The 20,599-nt window shown below is 39.9% G+C and overlaps 1 protein-coding gene across 2 annotated transcripts in view; it reads right to left on the bottom strand.

Moving 5' to 3' along the window:
* Positions 1-1,594: 1,594 nt before the first annotated feature.
* Positions 1,595-20,599, bottom strand: part of LRRC1 (leucine rich repeat containing 1) — a 115,230-nt gene continuing 96,225 nt past the window's right edge. Inside the window, exons 10-14 of one of the 2 annotated variants that reach the window (XM_084622625.1) lie at positions 20,111-20,194; positions 9,223-9,338; positions 8,220-8,392; positions 5,330-5,466; positions 1,596-2,814 (exon numbers count right to left, since the gene is read on the bottom strand). In XM_084622625.1, the coding sequence (XP_084478751.1) occupies positions 2,656-2,814; positions 5,330-5,466; positions 8,220-8,392; positions 9,223-9,338; positions 20,111-20,194 (669 nt within the window). In that variant the 3' untranslated portion in view covers positions 1,596-2,655. Of the gene's footprint in view, positions 2,815-5,329; positions 5,467-8,219; positions 8,393-9,222; positions 9,339-20,110; positions 20,195-20,599 lie in introns of both variants that reach the window. The other variant, XM_084622624.1, reaches the window with a different exon arrangement.

Below are 20,599 nucleotides of genomic sequence, written 5' to 3'. Positions count from 1 at the left end.
GGTGCCGGAGGATTCTCCCTATACAGGAGGGAGCTCGTTGCCGACAGCTCAATGAGGTCCTTTGCAGACTCAAAGGTGTGAGGCGTGGAGGGCTGATCCATTAAATCCTCGAGCCCATCGTCCGCATTGAGCTCACTTAGGCCTGGGCTCGGTGGGACTTGTGGTGCTCAAGCCACAGATGCCAGCGCCGGTACAGTGGCCTTCCCACTCTTATTGGTGCTTCTATGTGGGGAACATCTGCGCCTTCCTTTTGTCTGCGCCATAGAGGACGAGTGGTGCTGGGGCCTAGTCTGGTGCTCTGGGGCCGACAGCTTTCAGTATTTAGCCGGTGCCGGGTCTCCCGACGGCTCCGGGACACTACGCACTGAGGAACCTGGAGCCGGCGTCAGGCGCTCCAGGCCCGGTGGCTGCAATGCGGCTTCCATCAACAACTGCTTTAAACAAAAGTCTCTTTCTTTCTTTGTTCTTGGCTTGAACGCCTTGCAAATCTTACACGGCTCAGTTTGATGTTCTTCCCCCTGGCAACGTAGACACGAGCCGTGGGGTCACTAACTGGCATAGGCCTGCAGCACGTGGCACAAGCCTTCACCCCGTGGGCCTGAAGCGGGTGCTGGAAACCTCCAAGCACCTAATCATTTAAGTGTCCAGAACAAAGGTATGCTAACTAACTGATAACAGCTATCTATGAGAAAGGCTAAAGGATTGTTCTCATCCGAGAGAGAGGTTGTTCCAACGCTGCCACGGATGGCAAGAAGGAACCGGAGGGGGTCGGGTGGCAGGGGTATAGATGCACGGCGCAGTGGCACCACTCCCGGTGGGGCCTGCTAAGGGGAAACGTTTCTGACACTCATGCACGCGATGCAGGCTCACCTAATTGGAATGGACATGAACAAGCACTCGAAGAAGAATTGAAGTTTACAGTAGCCAGTTTCTTTGGCCTTCAAAATATTCTCGCTAACAATACAAACCGGACAAAGAATTTGCTCGCTGTAAGTTTCTCAAGTCTTCCTGTCAAACATTCAAACGTTTACAAGAAGGTTTAGTTCCAAATGATTATGTGCTGAGAAAGTAACAGGTTTATTTTGATCCAATTTAAGTCTGTTCATTTCAGTTATCGACTTGCATCTGAATGCACTAGGTATATTAAACCTGCGTTCTGAACTTAAAGGCTATTCAGTTGTCTACATGGGATAAGTTAGCAGTCTTGGTCCAGTTCCTAGTGGACACAATCAAAACTGACACCATTGTTTCAAGTCTCAGCAGAAGTGTCAAGAATTTAATATATATGGAGATTGAATTGGTCTGATATGTATGCCACAGTCCAGGAACATTGAGAGTGGCATCATGAGAAACCTTACAATGCAACTGTTCGTGTTGTATTTGCACTGCATTTGAGAGACTACTTTCTCCAACATATGTTAAATCTGGTACTTTCCACAGCATTATATTCAGTTTAACAGAGTTTACTTAACTTAATAAAGCCAGTGTTCACTTATTTAAGATGTAGCACAATAAAATGTACAAATAAAGTCAATTCGAATATTTATCATAGCAATTTTAATGATACAATAAAAAGCTACTGAGGCTTTCAGATTTTTATTTTATTGTGGTTTTATATGTAGATATAAAACCTGCAAAGCACTTTAAAAGAATATCACTCTTCTTGTGTCATACATAAAACTAGTTTCATACTGTGCTTCTGAAAGTCTAGTGTGCATTTTGTTCTGTTTATTTTACAAATGGCACATTCAACTTTAAAAGTGGGAGCATGTGTTTCTATTGACTGCAATCCATCATTGCATCCAAAGCAAGAGGTTTCCTTATGATTAAGTTAAAGTGTGAGTGCATTGTGTAATAAACAGTAGCAGTCTGGTCATTTAATCTCAACTCAGCATACAATAAAATAAACAGTTGTGCTTCACAAATTTGAATCCTGTGATATAAACATCAGTTTTCCTTCTTTTTGTAATACCCCAAAGGTTAATTACTGCTTGAAATGAACACTTCCAAACAGGCACGATTGTTTTAACCTTGCTCTGCCCAAGGCTTCTGTTTTCTTTTAAGACTGGTCTGACATACAAGACACATTAAGGCACAAGTGGGCAGTACAAACAACAAATGAATACAACTATCCATGAAACTCACGTTCTCTTCCACAAATACTAAAATATGTACCGATTAAGATAAATTTCTTTTTAAAAATGAAATACACCATTTTGTTATGAAACTCCTATACAAAATTTTAAAATTTACACCATCTGAGCTGCCAAAGAGTAAAAATGTATCCATTTTCCACATAAAACTATATTTCTCACCAGCATATCTAACAACTGGGAAGAAGATACCCCAGCACTTAGGAAAAATCATATTTCCCCACATGTAAGACAAAAATATGGCACTACCTATACAGTAGTGTACTCTATTTATTAAAAACAAACTAAACTATTAAAAGTACAATATTGATTTGTAGATTATTGGTTCAATGCCTGGCTGAGATAAGGCACTTTCTTCCAGTGATCAGCACCTTCCACATACAAGGAGATGATGAATCAGGTTCTGGTTAAAAACAAAGGGGTCTGAATGACGTCCCAGAAGACAACAGGAACATTTCAACAGCAGGGGAAGACACAGGAGGTAAAACCTGGAGATGTAACTCTACACAGAAGTGGTCACTCTGTCAATGGCATTAGTGACCTCGTTTTTGTTTGAATCCAGTCCTTTAGCAGCATTCATATCATTCCGTAAATTCTCCACTGTCTTTTTCATGTTCTTTAACTCTCCAGGATGTGGAGTGGCTCGCCTTAGAAGTGTTCTCTAAAAACAAACAGTGGAGTAAACGGTTTTGCTTTTGTCTTTTTGAACCACACACACTTTCAAGGTTTTAGCATTTAATACCAAATATTAGCTATAACATGATTTTTAAAAATCATAATGTTAATTTCAAGATATGTTAATTTCATAGCTGCTTGTTGATGAAGTCAGTGAAAGAGGTCTTTTGGGGGGGGGGGGGGGGAACAGACTCTGGGCACATAATTTTCCTAATCTGCCCTATTAATTTGAAATCCACATCAAAAGAAGTTCCCAGTTGTGTGTGTGTGTGTGTGTGTTTGTTTGGGGGGGGTGGGGGGGTCATGAAAAAACTATATGGGATTTTCAAAACCGCCGAAGTGATTTAGGAATTAATTCCATTAACCAAACAAAACAGATGCTTTTGAAAAAATCCCACAACACCTCTCTGTGATGTCTCTCTATATGGTCAAGTAAATGTTTGTGTGATGTTCTACTCTCCTTCCATCATCAAGACATGGATTAGATTATGTTTTGCCAAATAGATACTGAACTTGGAGGGAAAGAGAGGGAACATAACAGTTTATTTTCAGTAATTCTGTACCATCTCCTAGAGAAGGATATGTCCTTATGTTGGAATATGTGCAAGGAAAGTTGACAAAAGCTAAATGGAAAGATAATTTACTTGCATAATTTGAATAACCAGTGAATTAGCTTTTAATTTTCTTTTTAAAAAAATCTATACCACATTAAGTATAACAGCATGAGTGTGTGTGCAGGTGCATATGTATATAATTTTTAAAAATAAGTATTTTGTGTACTATTTACATTATTACAGTAGCATTAGTGAACTATAAGGGGCATACATTGGGAATTAACGACTAGCTGAATAAAACACTTTTTTGATTAGATCACAAAATGATTTACATACATATTTTTTTTTCCAGTATCAAAGGTCGACTGCTTCAGGGCAGTCTGTAAATCCCCAAGTAATGTCCTGTACTTGAATTTTTAATAGTGTTTCAAAGTGCCTGCTGTTCCGAGTTCATTACAAGTGGTTCAATAAGAAGAGGTAGAAGTTTTAAGAGTTTAGTTAAAGATTCTTATTTCACAACTTTATGTGGTTCAGTTATGAAAAGTGACACCTTATTCAAAACGCAGTTCTGCTGCGTGCTGCCCCAGTCATATATGCTGCCTTCAGTGACCAAATTTAGTTTTACTACTTTTTACTCCAGTTAGCCCTGCACAAATGACACAACTGAAGAAAAGTAAACTAGATTATATTCCCCCTTGTGTATTCACAAAAGTTGCTTACTAAGTTTCCATCAGCTACCCCTGTGGAAACCAATATGAGGCAATCACAGCTGGCACAGATGTCAGGGGGACTAATCTGATCTGCTAAACCCTTTACTCCTGGTTCTGAGAAGGACAGACCCTAGCTTGTCAGATCCCTCGTTCAGTTTACAGAGCAGGTAGTAAGGAAAAAATATATCTGTACACTTGTAAAATGAGCATATTTGATATGCAAGTGATTGTTAAAAATACTGTCTGTTTCAAAGTCACTCTTCAGAATAAAGCCATACTGCTAGCATGTCTGGAGTGTTATAATTAAGATCTTCTTGAGAGAGTACAGATCTGAAAATCCCCATGTTTGGAGATTTTTTAGATTTGTGTTTTGATGCAGGCTCACTTCAAATTAGGCTGAAGGCGAAGACATCAGCATGCCTCTGAAAATGTGCATGCAAAATTGGTACTATCAGCAAGTTTTGGGAGACATTTAGAAGTCTGCGGAAAGTTCTTTTGGCACTAAAAGTCTCAATATTTACAAGTAGCTGCTGTTAGTGAAGCAAAGCCATTACAAAAGAATGCTTTATTTCAAAGACCACCTCAAATTTTTTATTTCCAGGGAGTATGAAATGACCATTTAATGGAGGTCTCATAAGTACAGTGACAGATGCTCCCAATAGCCATTCTTCATTTGAGTTGGAAACAGCATGCACCAATGTGCCACATGCCATCTGATTATGGACACTATGTTGGTATCAATACATATGGTCATGAGATGAAGGAGGGGTAATGAAAGTGGGGGAAAAGACAAACATGATAGTGGGGGTAGAAAACTCAATGTGGACGAATGTCGGAGTGTAATAACTCAAAGTTACTGCCTAAAGGACATAGAGTCCAAGGCTTACACCTTCCACAGAGCAGAAGACCCTACTCCTATCCTGCTTTTGGAAAACTGGAAGGAACCATCCTAAAAAAATAAAGAAAAAACAGACTAAAATTTTCACAGTAAGAGAGTCTTGTTTTAGCAGAACTGAAAGTTGTATTTGATTTAAGCAGATAAACAATACCAAATTTAAAAAGCCTTTTTAAACTACTATAAAACCAATGTTTAACAGCTCTGCTATAAACATAGAAAGTCTGCTACTACTGTTAGAAACTTGGAATGTTTAAGGCAAGATGTAGACAGTTCAAACACTTTTTACTCTTTTGCATTTTAGTCACTACATGTGTAATAGCGTATGTTTGAGAAACGTACCATTTCATTATCCTCTTCATCTTTTTCATCATCTAAAAAGCGGATTGAACTGATTCTGTTTACTGCACGCTCATTCCAGGTTTCATCTGACATTTCAGTTACCAAGCTCTCAAATGCACCACATCGGGGCAGGTTATCTGTTATAATGGAAACAAACAAAGCTGAACCTTCTCAAGAAAGAACATGTTAACATACATTATGAGGACTTTGGGGTTTAATTAATTTCATTTTGCAGGGTTTGTTTTTAGTAATTTTTAACTTTTATGTAGATGTCCAAAAATTGGGTGGGTTTTGGGGCTCTTTGTATATAATATACATTACTAATTACATTACTTGTTACACTGTATCCTACTGTAACAAGTAATCTCTTGGTAATGTTACCTAGTGCACTTTAACTTAGTACTGTTTCAAACAGCACAACATTAAAATGCACTGGGGAACCTTTAGTGCACACCACCACCTCTATACAGGCCAATTAATGTGCAACATGTTAGTGAATTTTAGACATCACACCCTTGTCTGCATTAGTATTCCATATAGACAAGCCCTTAAGTACAAGTAACCATTTCTGGCATTTTTCCAGTGAAACATTCATTTTTTTGTATTGAGGGTGTTATCAGCTAAAACTGAAAATTAGAAGCCCTAATTATTACCTACTCATCCCATGCAAAAATTCTACTGACCACTCACTTAGTCAAGCAATTTTATTTTTGACAGAAGAGAAAGCAGTTTTTCCATTATCAAGCATTCATCACGAAGGAATATGTAGAGTGTATGTGTTTGGTTAAAACTATAGTTTTGGATTAACTATCTGGCTAAGAAATGAGCCAAAAGGTTTGTAGCTAATCAACAGGCAACAATACAACATTTATCAACTCTCTGTCATTGGCTGACATGATGTCATGTTAAACAAGTGGATGAGACAGTGGCTGGTAATCCAAGAAGCTGGACCCACTACACTTATTTTGTTTACATCAGGACTATGGTCTTGTGTGCCACCCAGTTTCCTACTGTGACAAAGTTCCTGCTCTATCTTGGTGGGTCTTGCGCTTATTGGTGGATTTGCTTGCCTTGGAGCTTCACGGCAGCCCTCAGCTTGGCCGTTTTTCTGAATTCACAGTCCAGGTCGACTCCTCCTGTGTCTGACCAGGAGTTGGGAGGTTTGGGGGGAACCCGGGCCCACCCTCTACTCCGGGTTCCAGCCCAGGGCCCTGTGGAATGCAGCTGTCTAGAATGCCTCCTGGAACAGCTGTGAGACAGCTACAACTCCCCGGGCTACTTCCCCATGGCCTCCTCCCAACACCTTCTTTATCCTCACCATAGGACCTTCCTCCTGGTGTCTGATAATGCTTATACACCTCAGTCCTCCAACAGTCCGCGTTCTCACTCTCAGCTCCAAGTGTCTCTTGCTCCCAGCTCCTCACACCACAAACTGAAGTGATCTCCTTTTTAAAACCCAGGTGCCCTGATTAGCCTGCCTTAATTGATTCTAGCAGCTTCTTGATTGGCTGCAGGTGTTCTAATCAGGCTGTCTCAATTGTCTCCAGAAGGTTCCCGATTGTTCTGGAACCTTCCCTGTTACCTTACCCAGGGAAAAGGGACCTACTTAGCCTGGGGCTAAAATATCTGCCTTCTATTACTCTCCTATAGCCATCTGGTCCGACCCTATCACACTACCTATCAGTGACACCCCTCCTCCGTCCCCCGCCCCCAAGAGTAGCATGCCTAAACCCCCTTCTCTAACCAGGCTATCTAGGTTCCACTCTTGCCACCCCCAAGCTTTCAAAAATCAGCCAGGTTCTCAAAAATCATGACATGGCTTTTTTGAAAATCATGATTTTTAAGCCGAACAAATAAAATCTTGGTGCTTTTTATTTGACTTCTGGTTTGAGATTTTAGGATTCAGATTTTCAATCTTTGTCTCTGCAACTATGGGCACTAAAGGGTTAGGGGTTTTTTGGTTTTTGTTTTTAAATTAAATAGATTCTCATGTAATCCACGTGCCTCTTGGAGTTGGCCTTTAAGACAGACACCAAATATAGAGAATCACAAAAAAATTGTGAGAACCGACAACACTGAGCAATCACCACAGTATCTGAGTACCAATAAATAGCTGTTACTTTTGTGGGCATATCTGACCCTTCAGATATTGGGTTGCCACAAGAAGTTCTAAAGACTCAACTGAGCCCCGAAGGGACTAGTTACACATGAGGGAACAAAGCAAAAGAGTTCGTAATTTAACTGACCCCACCAATCCCTCACCTATTCTTTTAAGACTGAAATACCAAGTTACTGCACAGTATTTACATTTGAGAGAAAGCCTGTTGACCCCTTTTTGACAGAATGGTGACATTCTAGGGATGATAATGCCTATTTTTTATGACATCTGCTATTAACTCACCTGGATTTTTCGAGTCAAAACTCAATCTTCAGCTTCCAACTCTGTTCCATAGCCACATACACAAGATTGAAAAACATATATCCACTTTGTACACATGTGCTTCACTATCGAGCTCTCATGGATTTGGGGGGTAACAAGATAATTATGCTTGCTTACTTTGTATTTTCGTTAAATAAATTCACACTTATATAACTGATGTAGAGGGGAGGTAAATCAATTTACTTAACAACTTACCCACTGGAGTTAAAATCTTTTGAGACAGTGAATAGTGAAAGGCAGAAGAGAAGCTCTTTAAAGGTGAACAACGAAAATGTTATCCGTTATCAAATATTAACTGTTTTTGTTATGTTTTTTTAAACAAAAGCTAAATAAACTAAAGATAAACTAAAGCTTTTTGTACAATGCTGGGGGGGGGAAAGATACCAGACAGTAGATTTTTAAGATGACAGTTCTGCTGTACGTGGAAACGATTTTCAAAGTATACCATACCTTGGCAACTGGGCTCAGAAGGCATTTGAGGAAGTAAAACACATGTTAAAATTTTCTCTCCTGTTTCAGGGTCTGTGTCAGTCTGGAACATCAGCAAAGGTTGGGACTGGTTATCAGACAACCACAAAGCCTTCAGCTTCAAGGAAGTCAGTGACAGAGGAAGATGTATCAGCCTAATTTAAAAAGAAATGGAAAGTCTGAAATTTCAGGCCAGTTTCTAAGAGACTTAATAAATCAACCTGCCCAACTGGGCAGCGAACCAGTTGCACACCTGCATATGGTTTGATTTCAAGTAAAAATAAAGATGACTCAGCGAACTGGCTAACCATCTCACTTTATACCTTGTGCCAGGCCTGTTCTACTCAGCTGTTTCTCATTATGCTTAGATGTAATTTGGAGCAGGGAATGTCTTTTCATTGTGTGTGTACAGTGCTCACCATAATGGGGCCCTGGTTCAGGCCTCTACTTGTGCAACAATATAAACAACAAATAAATGAATCCAAAACACCACTGCATGACATGAGATCTGTAAGCCCAGTTTTTATGCTGATAAAAAAGTATAACTTCTGTTGTCTTAACATTTATATGATTAACCTGATTGTCAAACTTCCCATTTAGAAGGATCAGCTGGCATTAATGAGTCAATTCACCAGACTTCACCTGAAGCCAAGATCTCTTTGTTTTAATTTAAAAAGTCAGAAGAATATGAAGTGAAAAAGTTAGACTTTTCTGTTCCTGGCTGAAGAAAACCTGAAAGTCATGATTGGAATCCTATATTTTTATGTGTATTTGTCACAAAAGTAGTTTTGACACACATACGTATTGGCAGGGTTTGGAATTACATTTGGCCAGAGAGCAGGAACATATTGCCAATTTCAAAGTATTGTGAAATTCGAGTATAAGCTTTTTTTGCTGCTTCATTCTAAGACATCAAATCTACATGTCTTGACTGAGTATGAAGCAAAACCAGCATGGTAACAGGACACTATAAAATCTCTCTCACCTGTTTCCAGCTACATCCAGGACATGCAGTTCAGTGGCTTGTGAAATCTCAGAGGGAATTCGAGATAATCTGTTGTCACGCACAGAAAAGACATTAAGACTGCAGCACCCCCCAATCTATATTAAAAAGAGAGGAAAACTATTTTTGTTGCAGAACCATATTGTAAGAAAGGCATGTCACATAGATTGCACAGGATGTCACAGCACATTCAAATTATAATGGCTTCAAGTCACAGACTGCAAATTAATAATATTAATGAGATAACAGATCTCTAGACAGTCTCTTTTAGTACTTTCATGAACAATAAGCTTGTAAAACTATAAAGTTCATTATTTAGAAACAAAGAGGTCAAGATTCTGCCTCACCTGTTCCTGCCTTCTGCTGCACAACCAATTATCTCAGCTGCACAGGTCATCTGTATGCGTCTCCCAGCAAATGTTAGTTTTTACCCCTCAACTTTTTCTAACCTTATATTTCAGTGTTAACATTCTTGGATCGTTTTTGTACCTCACCAAGCACAACAGAGCTCTGGGCAATATAAAATGTTAAATAAGCCAGTCAGCTCTTAACGTTTGTTGAGATTGCGGTCACTAGAGTCAGCAACTAGCAACAGTGTGAGACAAAGTAATAAACATCTTACAAATAAATGTCTTTGGTATAGCTCAAACAGTGACACGATTGTTTTATTAGAAGTTTCCAAAACTGATCCCTTCTTTCCCATACAAGCTGCCCAATATACTCTAATATCCTCTGCCTCCAGCCTTTTTCCAAATGTGATCATTTAACTCCCTCCATCCTGCCAACTAAGCTTACCTCATCCACAGCACTCCACATGGGTAATATATCCTCTGTTCATCATAGATACAAGTTTCTACACCCGGACTTTGATGCAAAATATATTTTCACATAAAATGCATAGTTAAAAATAGCATTAAATTGGTAAAATCCAGCTTCAATGACCTTTGCTCTGGATGGCAACTACTGATAACAAGAGTACTGAGGTTATTGAATTCACCCAGCAGAAAGCTTCTTCAAGCAATTCACTGGTTGTTCTCCTTCAGATGAGAACCTTACTTACCTTGGGTCTGCTAATCTTATATATGTTCACAAAAAAAAGAACAAAAATCCCTCTTACTTAAAAGTATATTTCTTTCCCCTTAATCCATGTATTAGGCCAAAATATCAGAAGCCTTTTGAAACTTTCAGATCAAGTTGATTTAAAACCTGACTGCATTAGTAAAAGCAGAAGCTACAGATGTGGATCCTAGTCTAAAAAGTAAGACTCTTTCTACACATATATACACACACACAATTTAAGTAGTTTAATAATATTTTATTATTCAATTAATTAATATTCCCTCTCTCAAGTGAGCCAATATATAATTGATATTATCCAGGATGCCTCCCCTTTAGCAGCTCTCTCTCCAACATGAAATGTTTTCTATTGTCAGCAACACCACCAACGCCACTCTCTTGCTAAAAGAGTAGGCTCCTTTGTAAAGCAATATGGTTCTTTCATTACAAACAACATTCAAAGTTCTTAAAATCCTTGATTACGGATCTTCAAATTACTTGTGTTAGTACCAACTAGCTATCAGAGCAAGCTCTACCTTGGCCAAAGCTAGAAATTAATAATCAAAAATCCATCTAAAATTAAGCTGTGTGTTGTCTTCAAACAAAATAATATGTTTTGATCATATGCATTTAACCCACTACTCCCTTTCTCCTGGGTTAATAAAGGTTTTAACATATTGGATTAAAAAACCCTAACCAAAACAAAAACATCCACCACCTTCATCTACATTTACATATATTTTCATGGACAAATGCAGTATTTAACTATACTAGAAATTGGCATTGAAAGCATAAGCAAAAATGTTAAAATTACAATTCTTCTGCTAATTACTTTATTTCACCACCTCTTTGCAGCATCAAGTGACCACTCACTCAAATTGTTAATTAAGTTGTCTTGACAAATTCACAGCATTTGAGGTGCCATCTAGAAAAAAAAAATCAAATCTATTCAGTGTCTAATTGGTGCATCTAATATGAGGAGCTGTGAGGACAACAGCTACAGTTAGTGAATGTTAGATGAGCTGGCAAGTGATGACTCACCATACACAAAGTGTTTGTTTTTCTATGAATGAAGTTTGAGTAATTCAATCTTGGGAGCATGAGGATCTGAACAATTTTGCCAGACAAACAGAAAAAGCCATGCAGCCCTGTTGGGATACCCCACTAAGCTGAAAATTTCTATACTTTGACAATGAAGAATGTGCAGTGGAGCCAGCTGGTTTGAGTCATCATGCATTTAAAGCACTTAAATGAGAGATAGAGCAACTGTGGACTGAATAATATTTAAAAGGTTACAAGTTTACCTGACTCAATTTTCCAAGCAGCTAACAATTAAGAAAACACAAGAGACATTCATTTGATTTATTCTTCATCATCTGTACTGAATGGACCATACTATGCTAAAAATGGAGATAAAACATAAATCCCATCTCCCCTAAAGAGCTGCCAAAATTCACATGTGGTTGCTGCTACCTCAATTACTTTAACATGAACTATTCATCAGAACATAGTCTAATAATAAACTCACAAGTCCAGACCATTTGTATTTCAAAATAAAAAATTACACAGACAAAATACTGGAAGCTGTTTATGAAATAATGTTCTTCCATGGGGGAGATAGCATATATTGAGCAATTAACGTTAAGGGAAAACTTTATGACAGGATAAATGAATCATTTGGAAGATAAGCATTTGCTACTATTTCAAGAAAAGAATGCATCCACCCAGCATTGTAGGAAGACACCAGGACCGAAACACAAAAGCCATTGAGGTAGACTGCATGTACTAAACAGCATATTGAAAGAAAAATATGTCACTGTGACCACTATGAAGTAATGCAATACCAGAACACTGTACTTTACTTGGCTGCACGTCATTAATTGACAAAGAGCCAGGGACTCAGGCCATGCTTTTGTTGGTTTGGCAACATCTATTATGCATAATTTCAAACACATATTCAAACCATTACATGTATACTAAACATACAACAGTTCAGCCCTCATTCCACAAAACGTTTAAGCACATACTTAACTTTAAATATGGACTTCACTGATTTTAATGGGCCTACTCATCTGAGGAAAGTGCACACTTCAGTGCCCTGTTGAATTGGGGCTGCTTAAAGTGAGGACATTTTTTAAACTGTCTTTACTAAACTATATGCCATGGAAAGTGCTGATACACAACCAATTTCAAAGTATAGTCTACACACAACTAAACATAACATAAGAAAATATATCTTAGTACGATACAAAAACAAGTTTCTAGGTCTGTTACAACAGCCTTGCATACCAGCCATGTTATATCACGTGTCTGTTTTCCTTTAAAAATTAAAAAAAATAAATAAAACCAAACAAATAAAATCAACCCAGCTGGTCAGATGGCAATTTGTAAGGTTGAATTACATATGTTTAAAATAAGATATCAGAGCCCTACAATTGATAGTTATGCAGTCTACATCTGATAATTGAAAGAAAATTAAGTGTTTAGGATTTAGAAAAATTACATACAAATCATGCACATGCTTATTATTTACATTAAAATGCAAGTGTTCTCGAAAATACACTTCATTGGATAACATGGAAACTCTTCCCTTGGCTTTTTTGGTACAATTTTTTGGTTTTCCTAAGTCTGACTGCTCTTCCAGCAGTGACTGCTCTTCCCTTATCCCACTGTGGATGACCCTTAAACCTCAGACATGGGTGATTCTTTCTACTTCCATGGTTTCAGCTCTCATCTCTATGCGGATAATTCAGCTCAGCCCACCACTGATCTTTCCATCTCTGCCAAATTGCACATTGCCATTTCTCTCCAATGTCTTCTACCAGATGATATTTCACCATTAATTAAAAGCGTAACATGATTGAAGCAAAGCTCTATCTTTTCACACAAAATTCTCCCACTCTTCCTCCTTTCCCAGTCGGTCAATACCACCATCCTTCACCTCACAACTTGGGGATCATCATCTGCAACTCTTATCTCATTCTCAACATATGTCCATGTCTTGCCATGTGTTCCTCCACAATAACGTTCTCTCACCCATGCCCTGATCATTTCCAGTCTTGATTCTTGCAGCCTCTCACTTTCTTGATAACCATGACACCCACTACCTATCCATCCCAAATACAGCCATACCACTTCCTCTTTTGACTTTTCATGTCTCCAGTGGCTCTCCCATACCCTATTGCATCATGGACTCTGATTTTATCCTTTAAGGCCCTGCATCACTCACCTTTTCTTGTTCATTTACTGAATCTTTTTTTGTGCTACTACTCTGCAAATTTTGCAAACCTCAAGGCTCCATCTATCTGCTTCTTCTCCTCCCCACTCCTCCCTGGCAACTTGGTATGCCCTTCTTGAAATGGTCTGCAAAGCCAGTACCCTCTCCTCATTTATCCTTCCTGGATGCTCACTTCTTTTCTTTTGAACAATACAGCAGGGGTAAATTATAGTCATATCAGTTGGGACAGTTTAAAAAGAGATGGAAATAACATGACATAACTCTTACTACCTTTGTTACTTTGCTTGAATGTGGTATCCTTCATCCTAGTCAGTGTATCGTCTCTAAATGACTAAACTCTTTGAGGTAGTGCTGCAATATCTACTGAATCTTTTAAAGGAACCAAGGATATCTGGTAGTTGCTTGGTTTCAGAGTAGCAGCCGTGTTAGTCTGTATTCACAAAAAGAAAAGGAGGACTTGTGGCACCTTAGAGACTAACAAATTTATTTGAGCATAAGCTTTCGTGAGCTACAGCTCACTTCATCGGATGCATTCAGTGGAAAATACACTGAGGAGATTTATATACACACACAACATGAAACAATGGGTGTTACCATACACACTGTAAGGAGAGTGAGCTATTACCAGCAGGAGAGCGGGGGCGGGAAAGAAAACCTTTTGCAGTGATAATCAAGGTGGGCCATTTCCAGCAGTTAACAAGAACGTCTGAAGAACAGTGGGGTGAGGGGATAAACATGGGAAAATAGTTTTACTTTGTGTAATGACACATCCACTCCCAGTCTCTATTCAAGCCTAAGTTAATTGTATCCAGTTTGCAAATTCATTCCAATTCAGCAGTCTCTCGCTGTAAGGAGAGTGATCACTTTAGATAAGCTATTACCAGCAGAAGAGTGGGGTGGGAGGAGGTATTGTTTCATGGTCTCTGTGTATATAATGTCTTCTGCAGTTTCCACAGTATGCATCCGATGAAGTGAGCTGTAGCTCACGAAAGCTTATGCTCAAATAAATTGGTTAGTCTCTAAGGTGCCCCAAGTCCTCCTTTTCTTTTTGCGAATACAGACTAACACGACTGTTACTCTGAAACCTGTCATTGGAGTCTGTTTTTGAAGTCTTTTTATTGTAATATTGCAACTTTTACGTTAGAGATCGAGTGACCAGAGAGATTGAAGTGTTCTCCGACTGGTTTATGAATGTTATAATTCTTGACATCTAATTTGTGTCCATTTATTCTTTTACATAGAGACTGTCCAGTCTGACCAATGTACATGGCAGAGGGACATTGCTGGCACATGATGACATATCAGATTGGTAGATGTGCAGGTGAACGAGCCTCTGATAGTGTGGCTGATGTGATTAGGCCCTATGATGGTGTCCCCGAATAGATATGTGGACACAGTTGGAAACGGGCTTTGTTGCAAGGATAGGTTCCTGGTTAGTGGTTCTGTGGTGTGGTGTGTGGTTGCTTCAGGTTGGGGGGCTGTCTGTAGGCAAGGACTGGCCTGTCTCCCAAGATTTGTGAGAGTGATGGCTTGTCTTTCAGAATAGGTTGTAGATCCTTGATGATGCGCTGGAGAGGTTTTAGTTGGGGGCTGAAGGTGATGGCTAGTAGCGTTTTGATATTTTCTTTGTTGGGTCTGTCCTGTAGTAGGTGACTTCTGGGTACTCTTCTGGCTCTGCCAATCTGTTTCTTCACTTCCGCAGGTGGGTACTGTAGTTGTAAGAATGCTTGATAGAGATCTTGTAGGTGTTTGTCTCTGTCTGAGGGGTTGGAGCAAATGCGGTTGTATCGTAGACCTTGGCTGTAGACAATGGATCGTGTGGTGTGGTCTGGGTGAAAGCTGGAGGCATGTAGATAGGAATAGCGGTCAGTAGGTTTCCGGTATAGGGTGCTGTTTATGTGACCATCGCTTATTAGCACCGTAGTGTCCAGGAAGTAGATCTCTTGTGTGGACTGGTCCAGGCTGAGGTTGATGGTGGGATGGAAATTGTTGAAATCATGGTGGAATTCCTCAAGGGCTTCTTTTCCATGGCTCCAGACAATGAAGATGTCATCAATATAGCGCAAGTAGAGTAGGGGCATTAGGGGACGAGAGCTGAGGAAGCATTGTTCTAAGTCAGCCATAAAAATGTTGGCATACTGTGGGGCCATGCGGGCACCCATAGCAGTGCTGCTGGTTTAAGAGCAGCATGGCCTCGAGTGCTGCCATGGCTGGGAAAGGGGAGTGAGCTGAAGAGCAGTGCAAGAGGAAAAGGTGGGCTTCAACTGCAAATTCTGACAAATCATGTAGAGGGAGTCCTGGCTTCAGCTGCCCCAAATTCACTCTCTCTCGCCAGTCTCATAAATTCGAGGTGGCTGTGGCTGAAGGGTTAAACTCTATAATTCCAGTTTATGAAATTAAAGAAATAATTGAAACTGAATGATGTAAAACTAAAGGCCTTAAAGTAAACACATAACTTACCCAAACGAATCCACAGATTCACACCGGAGGTTTTACTTGTTTTGTTATTATTACAGTTGTCTGGAAAATAGGAATCCCTTCCCACAAAAAAATTTATGTTTTTGGAACAAATTTTAATCCCAAACTGGGAAGGAAAAGTCAAAACTGAGAAATATTTCAAGGGAAGGGATTTAAAAAAAAACAAAAAAAGCTATTTTGGGAGACTCTGAACAGCATTTTCCAGCTTCCCAGTGAAACTGACATAAGCCTTCCAGCCTGGCTGTCAGAGTTCAGTGCACACAGCAGCTGGATGGCTGGGGGAAGGCAGAAAGAGAAACTGACAAGAGCCTTCAACAGGGAAACTGTCATTTTGATTTCTCCCCCCAAGGGAAAACTGAAGTTTTCCCAGGAAAAATATTGATTTTGCAAAATGGATATTTTCAGTCAGACAGACAATCATTCCAACAAAATTTTTTTGACCAGCTCTACTTATTATGCCAGGTAGTTCTCTGTGTCAGATTTCTGCAGATGTAGGCTCATTAATGAGCACGTAATTACACAATTTAGGATACTTTAAAGTATCCTAAACAGGTGGTTCAGCACACTAGTTTCGCTCATGTTCTAACCGCAGGATGCGATTTAAGATTAGAGTTAGTCACCGAGCAGGTCTTTCAAGTTTAAAGGAATAAACCATTTGTGATCATGAACAAGTTTAAACACATTCAGCTCTTCCTGAAGTTAGAGTTTTGCCACTAGCTTCAATGAGAGCAGAATCATCTTCAAAATACGAATACTGAATACATAACTTGTCAAGCGACTGGAGTATCTGGCAGCCATTCAGTCTTTAACATTTTCACATTATGAATTGCCATCAGGTTCAGAAGAACCTTTGAACCAGAAAGCATCTAAAGAATTATGATGCTAAAGGTTCAGAATAATCTTGAACCATACCATAATTATGTAATAAGGTGTCAATGTCACCTTACTGCAGTAGGGAAAGACTGGTTTTACAAGAGCGTATAGGTATAAGTACATAAATACTTGTTTCACAGGTTTACCCAAACCCCACACCTAAAATAAAGTTTTATTCATACAATTCATAGTTCTGTCAGAGCACTATATTTCATTAAAACAAACAGTTTCTGATATCACAGGTACAAGTTATATCTCTGCTGCAGGGAGACATTCTAGGGGGCCGGAAGGGGAAGAACACATGTGTGTTTAGCAGCTCACACTTGACTACTGACATTTAGAGGTCAGAGACCACCATCTTCCCAATGCCATCCCGACAGCCACCTTGAGTTCAATACACAGAGGGACCAAGTCACCAACGGCAGTTTTTTAAGTGAACGTTCAGACCTCCTTGCTTAACTTCTGTATCAAAATCAGCTTGAGATGGGAATAAATGGGAAAGTGGTAATGAACACAGTACAATCTCACTATTAAGTAGTCACAAGCAGGGTTCTTCCCTTCTCTTACCAAGAAGAGTGAATGAAAAGGTCTTCAATATTTGTAACATTGTTTTGTTCAGTAGGGAAATGGACACAATCTTCAGCAAAAGACCAAGCGAATCTCCTCCATGATGAGATTCATCCCTGGAGTCATGATCAACATCATCAGTATCCTTGAAGACACTCCTGAGCCTGGGTTGTTTGCATGGCCCATACTGCATGTGCCATACCACCTACGAGGCTGGTCAGACTCCTTTTTTCTTTTAGAATTGTAGAACATAAGAATCTCCATTCATTCCCCTCCCTGCCCCCCATCCACTTTAACATCATGAATTTGTGCCACAAATAAGAAAAAAAAACTTATGATTTGCTTAAAGCTAGTGTTTGTGGTTAAGACGGGTACTATACTAAGGGAACTGAACTGTTAATTACCCCAAGCACACACAGCATGAGCAGCACAGCAAGCTTCTCCACATGACCCCACGAGTGTTCCATAAGTCTTTTTTGGGGGGAGCAGAATCCAAAAAGGCATTCGTGTTGGCCTGTCTAAGCACAAAGAACTGAGGCAGCCACAGTGGTTTCTGTGACATGTTATTTATGAAAGCAAGTGAAGCAAATGCAATCTACCACGTGGATCCAAGAGTGTAATTTATTTTCCATTTGCTACCATTACCAACTCTGAATTCAAACCACTGACTTTGAGGTGAAAGGCTATAATAGCCATGTGTAATAGAAAGTAACAGACTGCATTTCCTGAAGTTTCAAGGACTAGCAAATCATGTACAAAGCAAATGCACTTAAGCAGAGTTAGTGTTCCAGAGCATTTTGTTAGTGGTGAAGACATAGATATAAGATTAAAGCCTATCATTCTGATTATAGTGAGCACTAACACACACAAAAAACCTCGGAAATGTTTAGATAAAAAGCTAATTAAGTGCACACTGCTTTGTAAAGGTGACTATTAAGGGGTTACACATTTTGTAGCTTCTGTAGGCTGAATGCACTGTGCACCCCAAGGTCTCATTTCCTTCCTCCATCCCCACCCCTGTTCCCTGCATGCCACCCTCCCATCCCCCTCTATTTCAGGGACTCCCAGCAACTCCTTCCACTCCCATCCCGTCTGCCACTGCCAGGGGGCTGTGTATGCCCCATTCTCCCCCCAGGCAGAGGCACAGTATGGCCCACCCATGACATTCATCCCTTCCCTCCTTGCCCTCCCTAATGGCATTTCCCACTATGCCCAGATCTCTGTGTGGCTCCCTCATTCCCCCTAGCCAGGTCTAGCTTGTCTCACCCCACTCCAGGGTCTGTGGTCCCCCCTTCTCCACTCACCATCTCGGTTTCCCCTGATTCCACACCCACATGCTCAGTTTCCTTCCCACCCCAGGGCCCTGGCTTCCCTCATCACCATTACTCCCATCTTGTAGGTTCCTGATTTGGCCCCCATCCACCCACTTCCTTCAGCCCTATTACCAAATTCACTTCCCCTCCCACACTTATCTCACAATCCCTGCCTGCCCCCGCAACTCTTTTTCCAGGTTCCTACTTCTCCCCCTAACTCCAACTTCCCCATCCACCCCAGGTCTCTGTTTCCATCACCACCACAGTCCCACCCTGGCTGCTTCCCATGACCCCACTCCAGGTTGCTCTTCCCCTCTGCAGGTCCTTATTCCTCCCCTCTCCTTCCCCCAACAAACTATCCCTGTAAGGCTCTTATTTCTGTGAGTTCAGACTACAATCTCCCCCTGCAGCAAGCTTAGCTGTTACCTCTAATATGGGTAGGCAGCAGCAGGGGGTAGCAAAGAGGAATTAACACACTGAATCAGTAGCACAGATGGCATTAGAATTCAGGCCACTTAACTCTCTGTCCCATGCTTTAATCACATCACACTGGCTCTCTCTATTATACTCCCTGCCAACCCCAGCAATACCAACCTTTCCAGGTTTTACTGATGAGCTAGACCAACTTCTCAGACCACCATTACATTTAATCCTATTCTACCTTTGTTTTGCTTCATACACTGCTTAAGTTGAGCAAGAAGCCCCAGTGATCACAGCTATAAAACTAGGGTATCGCTAAGCTTAGTATTACACAAATCACTGCTTTAGGTCTGGCTGTTTGATGACACAAGCAGCCTGTAGAGACTTTCATAAAACAAAGATCCCAAAATTGCAGAACCCCAAATAATTTCTTCTCTCTCTCTCTCTCATATTAAAAAAAACCAAAACAACAAAAAAAATCCCACCACCCATGTGCTTTCCAACCACAACTTTAAAGATCAGAATTTCTTGTGGTATCGTCATTCTACCTGCAGAAAAAATTACACCTTGGTTTAAGTGCACTGAGTTATAAGCAGACCTTAAAAACCTGTCTTCAAGTAGTGGTGGGTCTGACATGTACAATCAGATAGTTTCTAAGAAACTATTTAGGTCTTGGACCTCTTGTTCCATTATACCAGCCACTCACTAGCAGCCAAACCACCTCTACTTTTGTCCAGGCCTCTGCAATCCTATAGACAAAGCCTTGGTCATAGACTGTTAGGTAGGAATATTTTCTAGTAATTTAAGTAGAACAAAAGCTGCTCACTACTTCCTACAAGCACCGATATTCACCATTTTTGTTTGTAACAGACTATCTATAATAATGCATATCTATAATCATAATGGTTGACTGCACACAACATACCTCTTTGGGCAAAGATATTAATTTGTTTCTGTCAACATTCAAATTGTTCAGCTTCTTTAGTTTTCCAATGCTCTTCGGCAATTTCTGTTTCAATAGAAAGTGACACATGAACAAGCTTTCTATTATCACAATGTCAAACAAAACTTTACCTCACTTTGAATAGGATCTAGGAGACAGCCCTTTTTGTAATAAAAAAGTTTACATGTAAAGGACTAATTCTATTCATAGTCACAACTGTGCAACTCCACTGATTTCAGTGGCGTTCCAGAGTTGTAACTGAGACAGAATTGGCCTGCTTGTTTCAGCTTCTAACCAAACTGCACTCCTTACTTTATCTTTGTACTAAAATGACCATATACACAAGGTAGAAGATACATTATTTAAGTGTCCTTTAGAAGGCAGTTTTGAAGAAGTGGAAAAACAAATAAGTTCCCGCTAGAACTAAGGGATTGTCTACACCACGCAGCTTTTAGCGACAAGGCTGTGTCG

The sequence above is a fragment of the Lepidochelys olivacea genome (genome assembly GCF_965140295.1).
Source record: "Lepidochelys olivacea isolate rLepOli2 genome assembly, chromosome: 3".
Taxonomy (NCBI): domain Eukaryota; kingdom Metazoa; phylum Chordata; order Testudines; family Cheloniidae; genus Lepidochelys; species Lepidochelys olivacea.
The sequence above is the reverse complement of the archived record's forward strand: the minus strand, read 5'-3'. Positions and strand labels throughout refer to the sequence as shown.